At 45.0% G+C, this 15,105-nt stretch overlaps 1 protein-coding gene across 3 annotated transcripts in view; it reads left to right on the plus strand.

Moving 5' to 3' along the window:
- Positions 1-15,105, plus strand: part of PREX1 (phosphatidylinositol-3,4,5-trisphosphate dependent Rac exchange factor 1) — a 346,652-nt gene that overhangs the window by 269,476 nt on the left and 62,071 nt on the right. For all 3 annotated transcript variants that reach the window (XR_004541127.1, XM_033963869.1, XM_033963870.1), the window contains exons 20-21: positions 7,800-7,936; positions 10,496-10,667. Coding sequence is in view for 2 of the 3 variants with exons in the window: in XM_033963869.1 (XP_033819760.1) it covers positions 7,800-7,936; positions 10,496-10,667 (309 nt within the window). In the remaining variant the exon portion in view is untranslated. The remainder of the gene's footprint in view (positions 1-7,799; positions 7,937-10,495; positions 10,668-15,105) is intronic.

The raw sequence follows: 15,105 nt of genomic DNA on the forward strand, positions 1-15,105 counted from the left end.
CCTGGGAGCATACAGAGCAAGGGAGTCTGAATGTACAGCAGAAAACAACACCCAACAAGAGTGAAACTGCCTTTAGAACTGGGTCAATAATGCTTTATTTCAGAATATAAGACCCAACACATCCAGTGTTTCGGCTCTTGCCTGCCTCAGGGGTCTTTTCTCTTTACAAAGTGATTTAATCCCAAGTGTAATGAAACTTTTGCTGGAACTAGTAGCGATGTATATTCTCCTCACTACGTGTCTGGCATTCAGCTCTTGATAAATCATTTTGATTAGAGAAAAGACCCCCTGAAGCAGGCAAGAGCCGAAACACTGGCCATGTTGGGTCTTATATTTTGAAACAAAATATTTTTGTCCCAGTTCTAAAGGCAGTTTCACTCTTGTTGGGTGGTGGTGTTTTCTGCTTTTCATCCTGGGACCACATTTTAAGTTATCTGGAGAATAAGTTAAAAACTTATTTTAGAAGATCAACCCCCTGTTGAAATTGAGAAAGACCATACTCTGGCTTCGTTATTGGTCCAATGGAAAGACGTGATTAATTAGAATCAGAATGTTATTAGGAAAACACGTCTTCTCTTTTGTGTTTGGTGCTTTATGTAACAAATCTACGGGTTACGGTGCGGGAGAGCAAAGGAGGGACAGGGGAAATATGATTCAGACGTTCAAATACTTGAAAGATATTAACGTAGAACAAAATCTTTTCCAGCTGGTAAAACCATAGGACATAATTTGAGGTTGAGGAGTGGCAGACTCAAGAGCAATGTAAGGAAATTCTTCTTTACAGAGAGGGTGGTGAATGCCTGGAATGCGCTCCCAAGGGAGGTGGTGGAGAGGAAAACGGTGACAGAGTTTTAAAAAAAACGTGGGAGTCCAAAGCTCAGGCCCAAATTCTGTAACTGGCGCCTAATGATAGGCACCTATTTCAGAGATGCCCAACTAGATAGGCGCCTATCTAAATTGAATAACAAGCTCAATTAAGCTTTTTAATCAGCACTAATTGAAACTTAGGCGCCTATCAAGAAAAGAGCGATTCTGTAACAAGCCGCCTCTAAAAATTTGGGCGGCCTTCAAAAAAATAGGCGCTATGCATGCTAGGTGTGGGCGTGGCTTCGTGTTAGGCGCCTTGTTACAGAATCGCTGCTCTTAAGCGTGCTTAAGCGCTCGCATGGGCGCCTAACTTTTAGTTGTGCCTAGAGCTGGCCTATTTATTGGGCGCCTCCAAAATAGGTGCCGCTCAGCGTGATTCATTAAACAGCACCCAATTTTGCTTGAATCGCGCTGAACGGTCCCTAGTTTGGCGCCTAACTTTTGGGCGCTTCTTATAGAATTTGCCCTTAAGTGTTTCTTTCAATAGTGCTTAACTGTCTGAACTGTCCACTATTTTTGTTGTAGATTGAATATAAAATTAAATAGATTCACTAGATTGTTCTACTCGCGTGCACGTCTGGAAACTATTAGTTTACACATCTTACTTTACTATGATCTAATTCTTAACACTGTATTTCTAAACCTGTCATATTCTGTATATAGCTTTACATATCATTATCTGTGTCTGATGTGTTTTCTTTAAAAACCAATGCCACTCAATCTTGAGGTTAAGGCCCTTAGGTTCCTCAGGGTTAAGGCAGAAAATCCCCTCCTGGTCTCTGCACATCAGGGCCATTCTTTTAACTCCTCCCATTGAGAATATTGACCATTTAATCCATAATAGGACATTACCTCCTGTCCTATGATTTTCACATTTCATGAGGTACTTTGTGACATGCCTTTTGAAAATCCAGATACACAATATTGACTGGCTCACCTTTATCCACATGTTTTTTCACCCCTTCAAAGAAATGTAGTAGACTGTTGAGGCAAGATTTTCCTTGACAAAATTCATGTTGACTTTGTCTCATTAATCCATGCTCTGTAATCTTGTTCTTTATAATAGTCTCTACTATTTTGACCGGCACTGACATCAGACTCAAAGTGATCAGGTTACCTATTCCAGAAGAGAGACTTTTTGGCCAGTCCTGAATTTCTGCCAACCTCATCCTGGTGCATTATGGGACCTGCAGACCTGATTTCTATGGATAGAATCATGGATTATGAATACTACACTGCTTTGGGATGTAATTTTAAAACCAGGACTGGCAAGAAAGTCTATAATTTCCTGGATCATCTCTGAAACTCCCTTAAAAATTGGTACTGTGCTGGTTTTTAAAGATACCATTATAGACTAGGCCAGTGGTAGGCAATTCCTTTTTTTTTTTAAAATTCTTTATTCAGTTTTAACTCTTGCAACAAGTGTACAATATTCAATCAGATAATTCGTACAAATCACTTGACATTCTAACAATTATTGTCAAATGCATATAAAAAAGACCCCTCCCCCACCCGTCCCATTCATCAGGAATAAACCCATTAAATCACATAACATACATCCCCATCCCCACATTAAATATAGTCCTATGTAATAAAAAGGTGTCCAAGGTGTCTAATCATTAGAATATGCAATCAATGGCCCCCAAATCTTTTTGAAACTATTATAATTTCCTTGCTGTATAGCAAGCATTCTCTCCATTTTATAAATATGACAAACTGAATTCCACCAAAAGGTATAATTAAGTTTAGTATAGTCCTTCCAATTTCCAGTAATATGTTGAATGGCAACCTCCGTCAGTATTAACAAAAGTTTATTGTTATTTGCTGAAATTTGACTCTTGAATCTCATAGACGTTCCGAATAAAATAGTATCATAGGATAGGGCAACATGATTTTCTAACATTGAATTAATAAATATGCATGAGATAGATTTGCATCTCAAGGAGGCAGTGCATGCAAATCCATCTCATATATATTCATTGTGGATATCCTGAAAACCTGACCTGGCTCCAGCTCTCGAGGACCGGAATTGCCTACCCCTGGACTAGGCTTCCATCACGCATTTTCAGGGTGTCTACACAGAGTAACCTAATTGTAAAATTGACCCCTAGATGTGGCTCTTATTCATGATCAAAACTCTATCAGCCAATCTCCTCCCCTTTCGCTAGGTGCTGTGAGTGCTATGTTGATGGCATGCCCACCACAGCAGACCTAAGGTGGAAACTGAACCAAGGATCTTACGCATGGAAACACATAGCTCTTGCCACAGAGCCACCAGGCTGGCTTTTTTCTACTAGGCAACCAATTTAACTCGTGATGAAAGACAGTCTTAGGGGACAGCAAAGGCATCATCATTCTGTATTACATGAGCTGCTAAGACCGATAGAGAATGGGTTAACAGTTTCTCTCACTTCAGCAGAACTGCACAGCAATAAATTGGTTTTTGATGTGATGTCAATTACTTTAGAAATAATTTACATTTTTTTCTGAGCTTTGAGATATGCCATTCAAGCATTTCCTGTTCTAATTTCTATTTCCTGCCTTCCTGTTAAGTGTTCTTGCAATTTTTTTTAAATATTGAAAAAAGTACAATAGCTCTGCATCAGACTTTTTTTTTTTTTAGTTCAAATCTGTGGACAGTGAACAACAATACAGATAAAGAAAACAATATTTATACATACATGTTTAACTCTGCATCAGTAATGATCAAATACATCATAGCTAATATGAGGCATCATCGGTAGGGAGACAGTTTTCTGAACTTAACATAGCTATACAATAAACACAGTTACAGACAGGGGTTGGATGTGCTACAGCAGGGGTAGGGAACTCCGGTCCTCGAAAGCCGGTTTTTCAGGATTTCCCCAATGATTATGCATGAGATCTATGTACATGCACTGCTTTCAATGCATATTCATTGGAGAAATCCAGAAAACCCGACTGGAATACGGCTCTCGAGGACCAGAGTTCCCTACCCCTTTGCTATAGCATTACCATATTTATGACTCGAGTAAAACAGAATAGAATGCATTCGTAATCAGTGTTATATCAATCGCCATCAGAGATAGGGTATAATAAAAGTAGAGATCAGCATTGTGCCGTATTAATGTCAAGTGAGAACACACAAGAAACTAGTATCTACAATAATATCTTACAGGTTCCCATAGTTTATTAAATGTCCTTTAGTAGCCAAATGACAGCAAACGGTGCTGTCCAACTGGGAATCCTTCCACTAAATACACCAGGAGTACTGCGTTCAATTCGGGTCTCCTTATCTCAAGAGAGAGATAGCGGCGCTAGAAAAGGTTCAAAGAAGAGCGACCAAGATGATAAAGGGGATGGAACTCCTCTCGTATGAGGAAAGACTAAAAAGGTTAGGGCTCTTCAGCTTGGAAAAGAGATGGCTGAGGGGGGATAGGATTGAAGTCTACAAAATCCTGAGTGGTGTAGAATGGTTACAAGTGGATTGATTTTTTTTTACTCTGTCCAAAATTACAAAAGACTGGGGGATCCTTTTACAAAGGCGCGGTGGCGGTTTAACGCGCGGAATACCGCACGTTAAACCGCCTGCCGTGCTAGTACCTAATGCCTCCATTGACGAGGCATTTGGATTTTAGGCTGCCACGGGGGTTAGCGCGTGATGAAATGTCCGACGCGCTAACCCCTGTAGCGCGCCTTGATAAAAGGAGCCCTAGGGGACACTCGATGAAGTTACACAGAAATAAAACCAATAGGAGGAAATATTTATTTTCACTCAGAGAAAGTAGTTAAGCTCTGGAACGCGTTGCCAGAGATTGTGGTAAGAGTGAATAGCGTAGCTGGTTTTAAGAAAGGTTTGGACAAGTTCCTGGAGGAAAAGCCCATAGTCTGTTATTGAGACGACAATAAAATAAACTTGAAACTTAAGCGCCATTCTGTAGTATATCTGCTGCAGTGTGCAATAAAGGAGATTGCACGAGTGGGGCGTGGCCAGTGATCCCAGTTATATGTATAACTTACAATCCTCGAGGTCCACAACTCAGCCTGGTTTTCAGGCTTTCCACAATGAATATGCATGATATCTATTTGCATGCAATGGAAGCAGTGAACAAGGCTGTGTTGTGGACCTCAAAGACAGGATTTAAGGACCCCCTGGCTTACCGAATATTGCTAGTGTAGTACGGCCTTGGCGCATTTGAGCACCTGCGGATACCGGGTCTAAGGCTGGTGAAAACTGCGAATGCCTGAATATAATGTATACCAGTGTCGGATGACACTAATACTTTATAACAGAATCTAGGTACCCAGAAACCCGAAAGAAAAAAAAAAAATAGATGATAAGAAACTAGATCTAAATAAGATAAGCCGACGTAATAAAGAAAGAAGACATTCATTTTGACAATTTTCTGGCAGATGTACATAAGAAACTAGGATGACTTTAGAAGAGATATCAAGGAAGGAAAAGAGAAATTCAACAGGGATTGAGTTAGATTTTTGAAAGAGCAGTATTTATTCTTGGTCCGGACCTCTCTCTCTCTTCTAGCAAGAATACGCGTAGAAATGACTGACTGACACTTTAAGAAAAAAAATATTAATCATTTTAGAGGTTTCAAGCTTATTTAAAATTTCTTATACCTCCTAATCAAGCCTTCTAAGCGGTGTGCAAAAAAATGATGATTATTAATGGTATTTTTATTATGTTCATGCTCTTTTTTTACATATATTGTAAACTCGCTTAGAAATTAGATAAGCGATTAAATCAAATTTTAATAAAACCTTGAAACCTTGATGATAATTCCATATATCTGTTTATTTAGTTGAAATTATTAACTGCCTTTATAAAGAGATTCATGGACACAGGAAAGAGGGAAAAAGGGAACTCAGTCAATTTATTTACTTCATCTCCCTCTACTCAAGCTCTTACCCTTTCTCCTAATACATCACCGCCAGTGTTGGCTGGTTTTAATTCTATTAATCCGGGTCTTACTCAAGCTAGAAACATAGAAATAGACGGCAGATAAGGGCCACGACCCATCTAGTCTGCCTTCCCCAATGACCCTCCCCTACGAATCATTATAGAGATACTGATGCAAAATCTGCGGTTCCAAACAGTACTTTAGGCAACGTAGAACCCCAAAGAAAGAATATAAAAAATAGAGAGCTAATAGTGGAATACTTTCTTTGCAAAATTATTGCCACTGGAAAATCTCGGATACAAAATTGCACTAAACTATAGAATTATGTGCATATATGTGAAGGTCCTCAGTATTCACTACTCTCAAATCAGGACGAACCTGTAATAGGAGTTGTGAGCCTTAGGGCTCCTTTTACTAAGGTACGCTAGTGTTTTTAGCGCACACACAAGATTAGCGCACGCTATAGCGTGCACTAGCTGAAAAATTACCGCCTGCTTAAAAGGAGGCGGTTGCGGCTAGTTCGTGCGGCATTTTAGCGCACTTTGGTAAAATGAGTCTTTAGTCACCCAACGGGGTAATCAAGCGTGAAACATCCTCGGACCTATGTGCACAAGTGTAAAGTGTCCAAATGATAAGTGTAAAAATGAATTGATATATTTTCTGCGAGACACTTCCAGTATGCAATAATGCTTAATAGCATATGATGTGATTCAAAGTTCAGGACGGTAAAAAAGTTCCCTGTATATCAGTGGTCTCAAACTTGTGGCCCACCAGGTACTATTTTGAAGCCCTCGGCACGTTTATCATAATCACAAAAGTAAAATAAAACAGTTTCGTGCTCATATATATCTTTAGCTATAAATTACAATATTATTATTAAGACTTAGGGCTCCGTTTACTAAGGTGCGCTGGCGTTTTTAGCGCATGTAGAAAATTATTGCACGCTACGCTTCTAGAACTAACGCCAGCTCAATCCTGGCATTAAGGTCTAGTGTGCGGGACAATGTAGCGCGCGCCATTCCAAAGCCCTAGCGTGGCTTAGTAAAAGATTTATAAACTATAAAGAGATTTACCTCATGCAAAATTGTCATTTCTTTAATAAGACATTAACTATTTTTTTCTGAGGCCCTCCAAGTACCTACAAATCCAAAATGCGGCCCTGCAAAGGGTTTGAGTTGGAGACCACTGGCTTAACTGTAACCATGACATCCTGTTTGTCTTTGGGAAGCAGAGCTGAGATTGTGATGTCATAATGCCTAATTCCACCAATAAGAGCCAACCTCATCAGTGATGTCACAATGGCTTGATTGTCCTGTTCTCCCCTCTGCCCTTTAACCCAGCCAGCGGATTAACCGTTCCCCTTAACTCAGTGGTCTCAAACTCTTTAATAAGACATTAACTATTTTTTTCTGAGGCCCTCCAAGTACCTACAAATCCAAAATGCGGCCCTGCAAAGGGTTTGAGTTGGAGACCACTGCTGTCTATGCTCTCCTAACAACCACTGCACCGAATTAACCTTGCAAAAACTTCCAAGATTACTTCAAAGGTTATGAAAGTTAGTACTTATCTCAATGAATATGAGCACGATTGGAGATTAGAATGCTCATTTTTCGTGCGATGTTAAATGCTCTACAAATCTCTGTTTCGGAGTATAGATCTTCTTCCTCAGGATCAGGCACAAGATGATGGCAGAGAAAACGCTGGGGAGAGTGTGACGACGCTGAATCTCAAAGCAAAAGGGGCGCTTCGGCGTGTTCCAAACAGGACAGCATTTTACCAAATTTCTGGGATTACATGCTTCAAATTTAAAGTATTTGCAGGGGGGAGGGGCGGTCACTATAGAGTGGAGAAGTAACTTAGTGGCTAGAGCAGCTGCCTCAGCACCCTGAGGTTGCTGTTCAATTCCCACTGCAGAAAAAGTGGTGTATCAAGTCCCATTACCTTTACCCTATTTTTCCTCTCAAGTATTTTTTTTATTTTATTTTTTTTTGAATTTGTTGTTGTTAGTAAAATGCCTGAACCTTCCTTCTCTTTCAGGGTCAGAGGCAGCTGTGGCTGGTCTTCACCCAGGACAGTGTATTCTGAAAGTGAATGGCAACAATGTTACCCAGGACAGTTATGCGGAGGTTCTAGAACACTTTTCTGCATTCAGAAACACCCAGGAGGAACTGGTGGTGAGTCAATATTTGCTTTTTGACATATATATATATATATATATACATACACACATATATATGTATATATAAATCTATCTATCTATCTATCTATATTTTTTATATATATATATATATTTTTTATATATATATAGATAGATAGATTTATATATATATATTTTTATAGATAGATAGATTTATATATATATATATATATATATATATACTAGTGTTTAAGCCCGTTAGATTAACGGGTGCTAGATGTCTCCTGCTTTTGAACTTGGGCAGGGGCAGAGGCAGAGCCGGGGCGGGAGGGAGTGATGGTGGGAGAGCAATTTCAAAGCCTCAGCAGCGGCGGCTCCTTGACCAATCCGCGCTTACAACGTCCCCACACTTGCGGTCTGGCTGGCTCCCCCACCAAAGCCCTTTGCAGCGGCAGCCCCTCCCGCATCCGTCCCCACGTCCCAAGCCTCTCCGAAGACCGGCTCCCACGAAAATGGTACCCCTCTGTCCAAAGCCGTGGCAGCAGCCTCCCTCAAGACACATTTCAAATCTGACATATTGTAATCACAAAACAGAAAATAAAATTATTTTTCTTACCTTTTGTTGTCTGGTCATTATTCATATCATGTAGGGGTCCCAGGCTATGGTTGGCTTTTGATAACTCGCTTGCCAGGGCCCCTTCTTTCTTCTTCCCTCCCTCCATCCCGGCAGCTGAAGACAGGCACCTCCCCCCAGTGGTCTGAGACAGGAGGGAGCAGTTAGGAGAGGGTCTGAGGGCAAAGAGGGGCTCAACAGCGCACAACTACCTTTCCTTCCCTCCCTCCATCAAGTGCAGTGCAGCTCCACCAATGTTAAAAGGAGCCGCGTCGAAATCGGAGGCCTGCCACTGCCGTAGCACATTCCCCTCTGCCTTGGTCCCGCTCCTTCTCTGACATATGGGACCGCGGCAAAGGGAACGTGTTACGGTGGCGGCAGGGCTCCAATTTCAAAGCAGCTCCTTTTAACATAGGCGGAGTTGAACTGAAGGGAAGGAACGGTGGGGCCGGGTGAGGAAGGCCGCCTGCTAGATAGGGGGACAACAATGGCGCTTATGCTCAAGCCCCCGCCGCAGCTCCTCTCTCGATCCTGGTGCGGTTCGAGAGAGGAGTCGTGGCGGCGGCTTGAACATAAGCGCGATTGTTGTCCCCCTACCTAGCCGCGAGGCTGCGGCGGGGTTTCCATGGCAACCCGATCGCGGATCTCAGTGTAGGGCCGGGTCTGGCGGCGCTGTGTAGGGCGGAGGCGGGACCTCAGCACTGCACCGCCGGGCGGCTCACGCCGCCGGCCCCCAGGAGCTCGAGGCCGGTTGCGGACATGCCTGGCGTGGCATAGTGCAGGAGGAGTGATCGGTGGCGCGAGGTAGAGAGCAGGTGATGACAGTGATTGGTGGCGCAAGGTGGAGAGCAGGTGATGACGTAAAACGCGCGCATGCGCACTAAAAAAAATGGGACAGCTCAGGGAACACGTTTTTTTTAGTGCGCATGCGCGGCCTAGCATTTTATTATATTAGATATATATTTTTTTTTTTTTACTAACCTGACATGATCCCAGCAAATACTGCAGAGCTTCCCTTGCACCTTTCTCATCCGGTGATTTTGGATGTCTGTAAGTGATTTTTCAAGCTGTAAAATTATCTTTACCACAAAAGAATACGTTTTAACCTGACTGAAAACTTGTGTCAGAAATGTATTTATTTTTAAAATTTCTATACCGTTTTTATCCAAAACGGTCTACGAGGGTTACATACATAAAATGTCGAGGACTTCGCTATACAGAGCTAAGGGGTCCTTTTACTAAGCTGTGGTAAAACGTGGCCTTAGCGCGCCCCTTGCGCTTGTTTTTCCTGCTTGCTAATACCATATTTACCACAGCAGTAAAATGGCTGATTATCCTTTTTTTGGCATTAATGGCTGCATGCTAATGTTAACATAGAAAAAATCACAGTTGAAATAATATCGATGGATACAACGGGGAAAAAAGACCTCAACTGCCCCGTGTCAAAAAACCTGAGTTTTTGCAAAGATGTTCAATTGGGGCGAAGATTCTTATCATCGATCAACAACCTCGTTTAGCACCAATATTCGGAAAATAATTTTTTTATTTTTTACTAATCATCGATATCATTTCAACTGAATTTTTTTTGTATGTTAATTCTGGTGTGGTCCTCTTTCTTTTTTTTTTTTTAATTGATCACATGCTGAAGTTGCCATTAGCATGTGGCCATTAAAAAAATTACCGTGTGAACACTAGCATATACCTGTTTTGTAGGTGGTATAGGTGGACTGTAATATGGCTGTGCTAAATGATTGGTACTCAGGAAGTCCGTGCCCAGCCTTGTGTATATTGTACTCTGTGTTGAAGAACCTGATGACCCCTGAGGAAGGCTATTGCTGAAACGTGGTCAAGTTGAGTCCTTCTTCAATACAATTTGATATATGATCCTTTGGTTGTTCCTCCTTCCTTGGACCACCTTTGCTGTCTTTGGTCTTCATGTCGTATTGAATTCAGGACTGCTAAGGATTGCTGTTGTCTTTCTAGGGGTTGTCTCGATGGATTTATCGGACGCACGAGGATGCAGACGAAGAGAGAGCTGCAATATCTGAGTCCCAAGCATGTCTCAATGGCAGTCTCTGTGAAGCCAGCACACATGACCTTTCTGAAAATGGAGACACAGAATTATCGCCTCTGGACCACAGTTTGCAAGAAGGAGGTAAATCACGGCTCATGAAAACAGGGTGAATTTATGCTCCAGTTATAAATATGAGAAAATGAATGCTGATGTATTGGGGCATAGCATATATTTAAACTGGTTTGGGGCCCACTGACATCTTTTATTGCCTCATTATAGTTGTTTGTAAGTCTTAATTTTTGTTATTTCCTCATGCACATCCAAGGGAAGGGGGAGGGTGGGGGACTTATTTGTATTTTAGTTTTATACCTTTGAATATATACATACAGAGTGGGTGGAAGGTGGCTGGGATTGCATTCTTATTATATATAAGGAAATGTTAGTGAATGATTATTTGATTACATGTGTTTGTGCTTTTATTGATCAGACGGGTGGGTGGGTTAAAATGCTTGCTTATAGATGTTTGAAAGATGAATGTGCTTTTATTGTTTTATTAGATGTTCAATTGATTATTTGCACTGTTCATATTTGGAAAATCAATAAAGTTTAATAAAAAAAAGGCCTAGACACAAGCCAATCATTTAATTATTCAGATGTCAATTGGTGCTTTATAAATTGAAATCATAGAATACCGTTTATAAATGCGAGAGGCTGACGCTGACGCGAGCACCCTATTCAACAGCTTCAGCTACTCTTAAGTACATAAAATCATTTTATTTGAATGCATTCACGCCTTATTAATCATTGTGGATGCCTCCATGATGTACCCAGGAATCTAGATGTGGCATTTCCTTCTAAAAGCTTCAGATAAAAGTCCCTTTGATATGCTGCTACATTGTGACCATTCTAAGAAAATTTCTCCAAACTCCCATCATCTCCCAAGGATTACCGTATTTTCACGTAGATAACGCGCACCCGTGTAAAATGCGCACACGGGTATAGCGCGCGAAAAACACAAATTTATGTACAGAAATTTTTATATACCGCGCATGCTGCCCGACTCTCCTTTCGCCCGCCCCGACTCTCCTCTGGCCACCCCGACTCTCCTTTCGCCCGCCCCGACTCTCCTCTCCCCCTTGAAGTCCTGTCCCCACCCTGAAAGCCTGATGCCCCCCCCCCCCCGACGTCCGATTCACCCCCCCCCCGCAGGACCGCTCGCATCCCCACCCCGAAGGACCGCTCGCACACAACCGCACCCCCACCCTGAAGGACCACTCGCATCCCCACAACCTCCCGACCCCCCCCCCATCATGTAGAAGCTCCTACCGGTGTCCTGCTGCTTCCTCTTGGCGGTCCCGCCCTTTCTCTGACATCAAGCCCTCTTGCCCCGCCGACTCCCCGACACGATCGGGGCAAGAGGGAGCTCAAGCCCTCTTGCCCCCCCCCGACTCCCCGACACAATCGGGGCAAAAGGGAGCCCAAGTCCTCTTGCCCCGCCGACTCCCCAACTCCCCGACAATATCGGGCCAGGAGGGAGTCCAAGCCCTCCTGGTTCTGGCGACCCCCCCCCCACGCTAGTTGTTCGGGCCAGGAGCGAGCCCAAACCCTCCTGGCCACGGTGACCCCCTACCCCCCACCCCGCACTACATTACGGGCAGGAGGGATCCCAGGCCCTCCTGCCCTTGACGCAAACTCCCCTCCCCCCAACGACCGCCCCCCCCCAAGAACCTCCGACTGCCCCCCCCAGCCGACCCGCGACCCCCCTGGCCGACCCCCACGACACCCTCACCATGTGCCCAAGGCCCCGCCCCCAGGAGGGACCTAAGGCTCCCGGGCCTATTCTGATTGGCCCAGGCGCCTTAGGCCCCACCAGTAGGCAGAGCTTTGGGACGGATGGGCCAATCCGGTCTCATTCCGTCGTTGGCTGCCTGCCGGACAGGCGGGTTTGGCTCCCGTCTGTCCGGCCAACTACACAAAGGTACGGGGAAGGGGGGTGGGGGTGTCTTGGGGGTCGGCCAGGGGGGTCGCGGGTCGGCTGGGGGGGCGGTCGGAGGTTCTTGAGGGGGGGCGGTCGTTGGGGGGAGGGGGGTTTGCGTCGAGGGCAGGAGGGCCTGGGATCCCTCCTGCCCGTAATGTAGTGCGGGGTGGGGGTAGGGGGTCGCCGTGTCCAGGAGGGTTTGGGCTCCCTCCTGGCCCGAACAACTAGTGGGGTGTGGGTCGCCAGGGCCAGGAGGACTTGGGCTCCCTCCAGGCCCGATATTGTCGGGGAGTTGGGGAGTCGGGGGGGCAAGAGGGCTTGAACTCCCTCTTGCCCCGATCGTGTCGGGGAGTCGGCGGGGTAAGAGGACTTGAGGGTTTGGGCTCCCTTTTGTCCCAATCGTGTCGGGGAGTCGGGGGGGGGGGGCAAGAGGGTTTGAGCTCCCTCTTGCCCCGATCGTGTCGGGGGTGCTGCGGTTGGCTGGGGCAAGAGGGTTTGAGCTCCCTCTTGCCCCGATCATGTCGGGGAGTTGGCGGGGCAAGAGGGCTTGACGTCAGAGAAAGGGCGGGACCGCCGGAAGAGGATGCAGTGCAGGCGCAGGGCTCACAGAAGGGCCGGGACCGCCAAGAGGAAGCAGCAGGACACCGGTAGGAGCTTCTACATGATGGGGGAGGGGGGTCCGGAGGCTGTGGGGGTGCAAGCGGTCCTTCAGGCTGGGGGTGCGGGTGGGAGTGCGTGCGAGCGGTCCTTCGGGGTGGGGGTGCGAGCGGTCCTGTGGGGGGTGAATCGGACATCGGGGGGAACTATGTAAAAAAAATTTTGTACAACGCGCTCACGCGTACAACGCGCAAGGGTATGCGCGGTTTGTAAAAACCACGTATAACGCACGCGTTATATGCGAGAAAATACGGTAAGTAGTTAGGTGCTGTTCAGTCTGGGTCTTTTTCCCTTGCTCTGCATATTTACCGTATATACTCAAATATAAGCTGAGGTTTTGGAGCCCAAAAAATGGGAGTCTCCATTTATATTCAGATCAGCGCCCATCTGCCCCCTCCCGAGCTTCCGTAAGACCTGGTGGTCCAGCAGTGGGTCGGGACAGGAGGGATCCCTCCCGCCAAATGTCCCGACCAACTGTGACAACCTTTACCTCCCTCCCGCCTCCCCCACGTAACTTTCAATTCCCTGGTGGTCCAGCAGTGGGCCGGGACAGGAGGGATCCCTCCCAGTTCCTGTCTCGGCCCACTGTGACAACTTTTACCTCCCTCCCATCTCCCCCACGTACCTTTCAATTTCCTGGTGGTCCAGTGGTGGGCTGGAACAGGAGCAATCTTCCTGCGCTCCTGCAGAGCCGCTCGCTGATTTACTGCCACGAGGTTTATAGAATGTAGTACCTGTTTGTGCGACTAACATTTAGGAATGAAAACCAGGCCTAAATACCTGTACCTAAGTTGTATATGAATTTATTGGGATCTATTAACTACCATTTTCATGAAGAGATTCACCCAAAGTGGTTTACAATACACTGAATAGTAATCAGATAGTTTTAAATAAAGCCTATGGCCTGGCTGCCCTGGGTAATGTCGCTCTCGCTATCAGAAGCTGAGCAGGGTCAGGCCTGGCTAGTACCTGGATGGGGGACCACTGGGGAATACCAGCTGCTGTAAGCTGCAGGGTCCTATGTTGGGCAGCAGTGACATAGGGGAGCCACTCCAGTAGTCTGCCTTGAAACATCACTGTGAGGTTTCCTCACTGTGCCTGCAGCCTTAGGTCAGTGATTGACTCAAAGGCATACACACACACGCTTAAATATTTTCCAATCTACCCCGGCAGACTCACATTGGTACCTGGGGCAATGGAAGGATTAAATGACTTGCCCAGAATCACAAGGAACAGGCTGGGTCTGAACTCACAACCTCAGGATGCCGAGGCAGGAGCTCTAACCACTAGGTCATACCTCCACTCTACTACTATAAATTATTTCTATAGCGCTACCCAGACGTACGCAGCACTGAATAGAGTCATAAAGAAGTCAGTCCCTGCTCAAAAGAGCTTACAATCTAAACAGACAAATAGGATGTCATGGATACAGTTAAGGGGAATGGCTAACCTGCTGGCTGGGTTGGAAGGCAGAGGGGAGTACAGGACAATCAAGCCATTGTGACATCACTGATGAGGTTGGCTCTTATTGGTGGAATGAGGCATTATGACATCACAATCTCAGCTCTGCTTCCCAAAGACTGAAACTCTTCACACTACTACTAGTACTATGAATTATTTTTATAGCGCTACCAGACGCATGTGGCGCTGTATAGAGTCACAAAGAAGAAAATTTTCTTGCTTGAAAGAGCTTACAATCTAAACAGACAAGACAGACAAACAGGATGTTATAGATACAGTTAAGGGGAACGATTAATCTGCTGGCTGGGTTAGTGGACAGGAGTCAGGTTATGGATGAAGACTATATCAAAAAAGTGGGTTTTCAGTCTTCTTTTCATTGTGTGTTTTTTAACAGTGCGCATAACTTTTAAGAATACCCACAACCCTCTCATGCTCCTCTCCTGACCACGCTGCCTTTTGAGAGCCGCACACTAGAATTTACAT

This window comes from Geotrypetes seraphini, chromosome 11, assembly GCF_902459505.1.
Source record: "Geotrypetes seraphini chromosome 11, aGeoSer1.1, whole genome shotgun sequence".
Classification (NCBI taxonomy): Eukaryota; Metazoa; Chordata; class Amphibia; order Gymnophiona; family Dermophiidae; genus Geotrypetes; species Geotrypetes seraphini.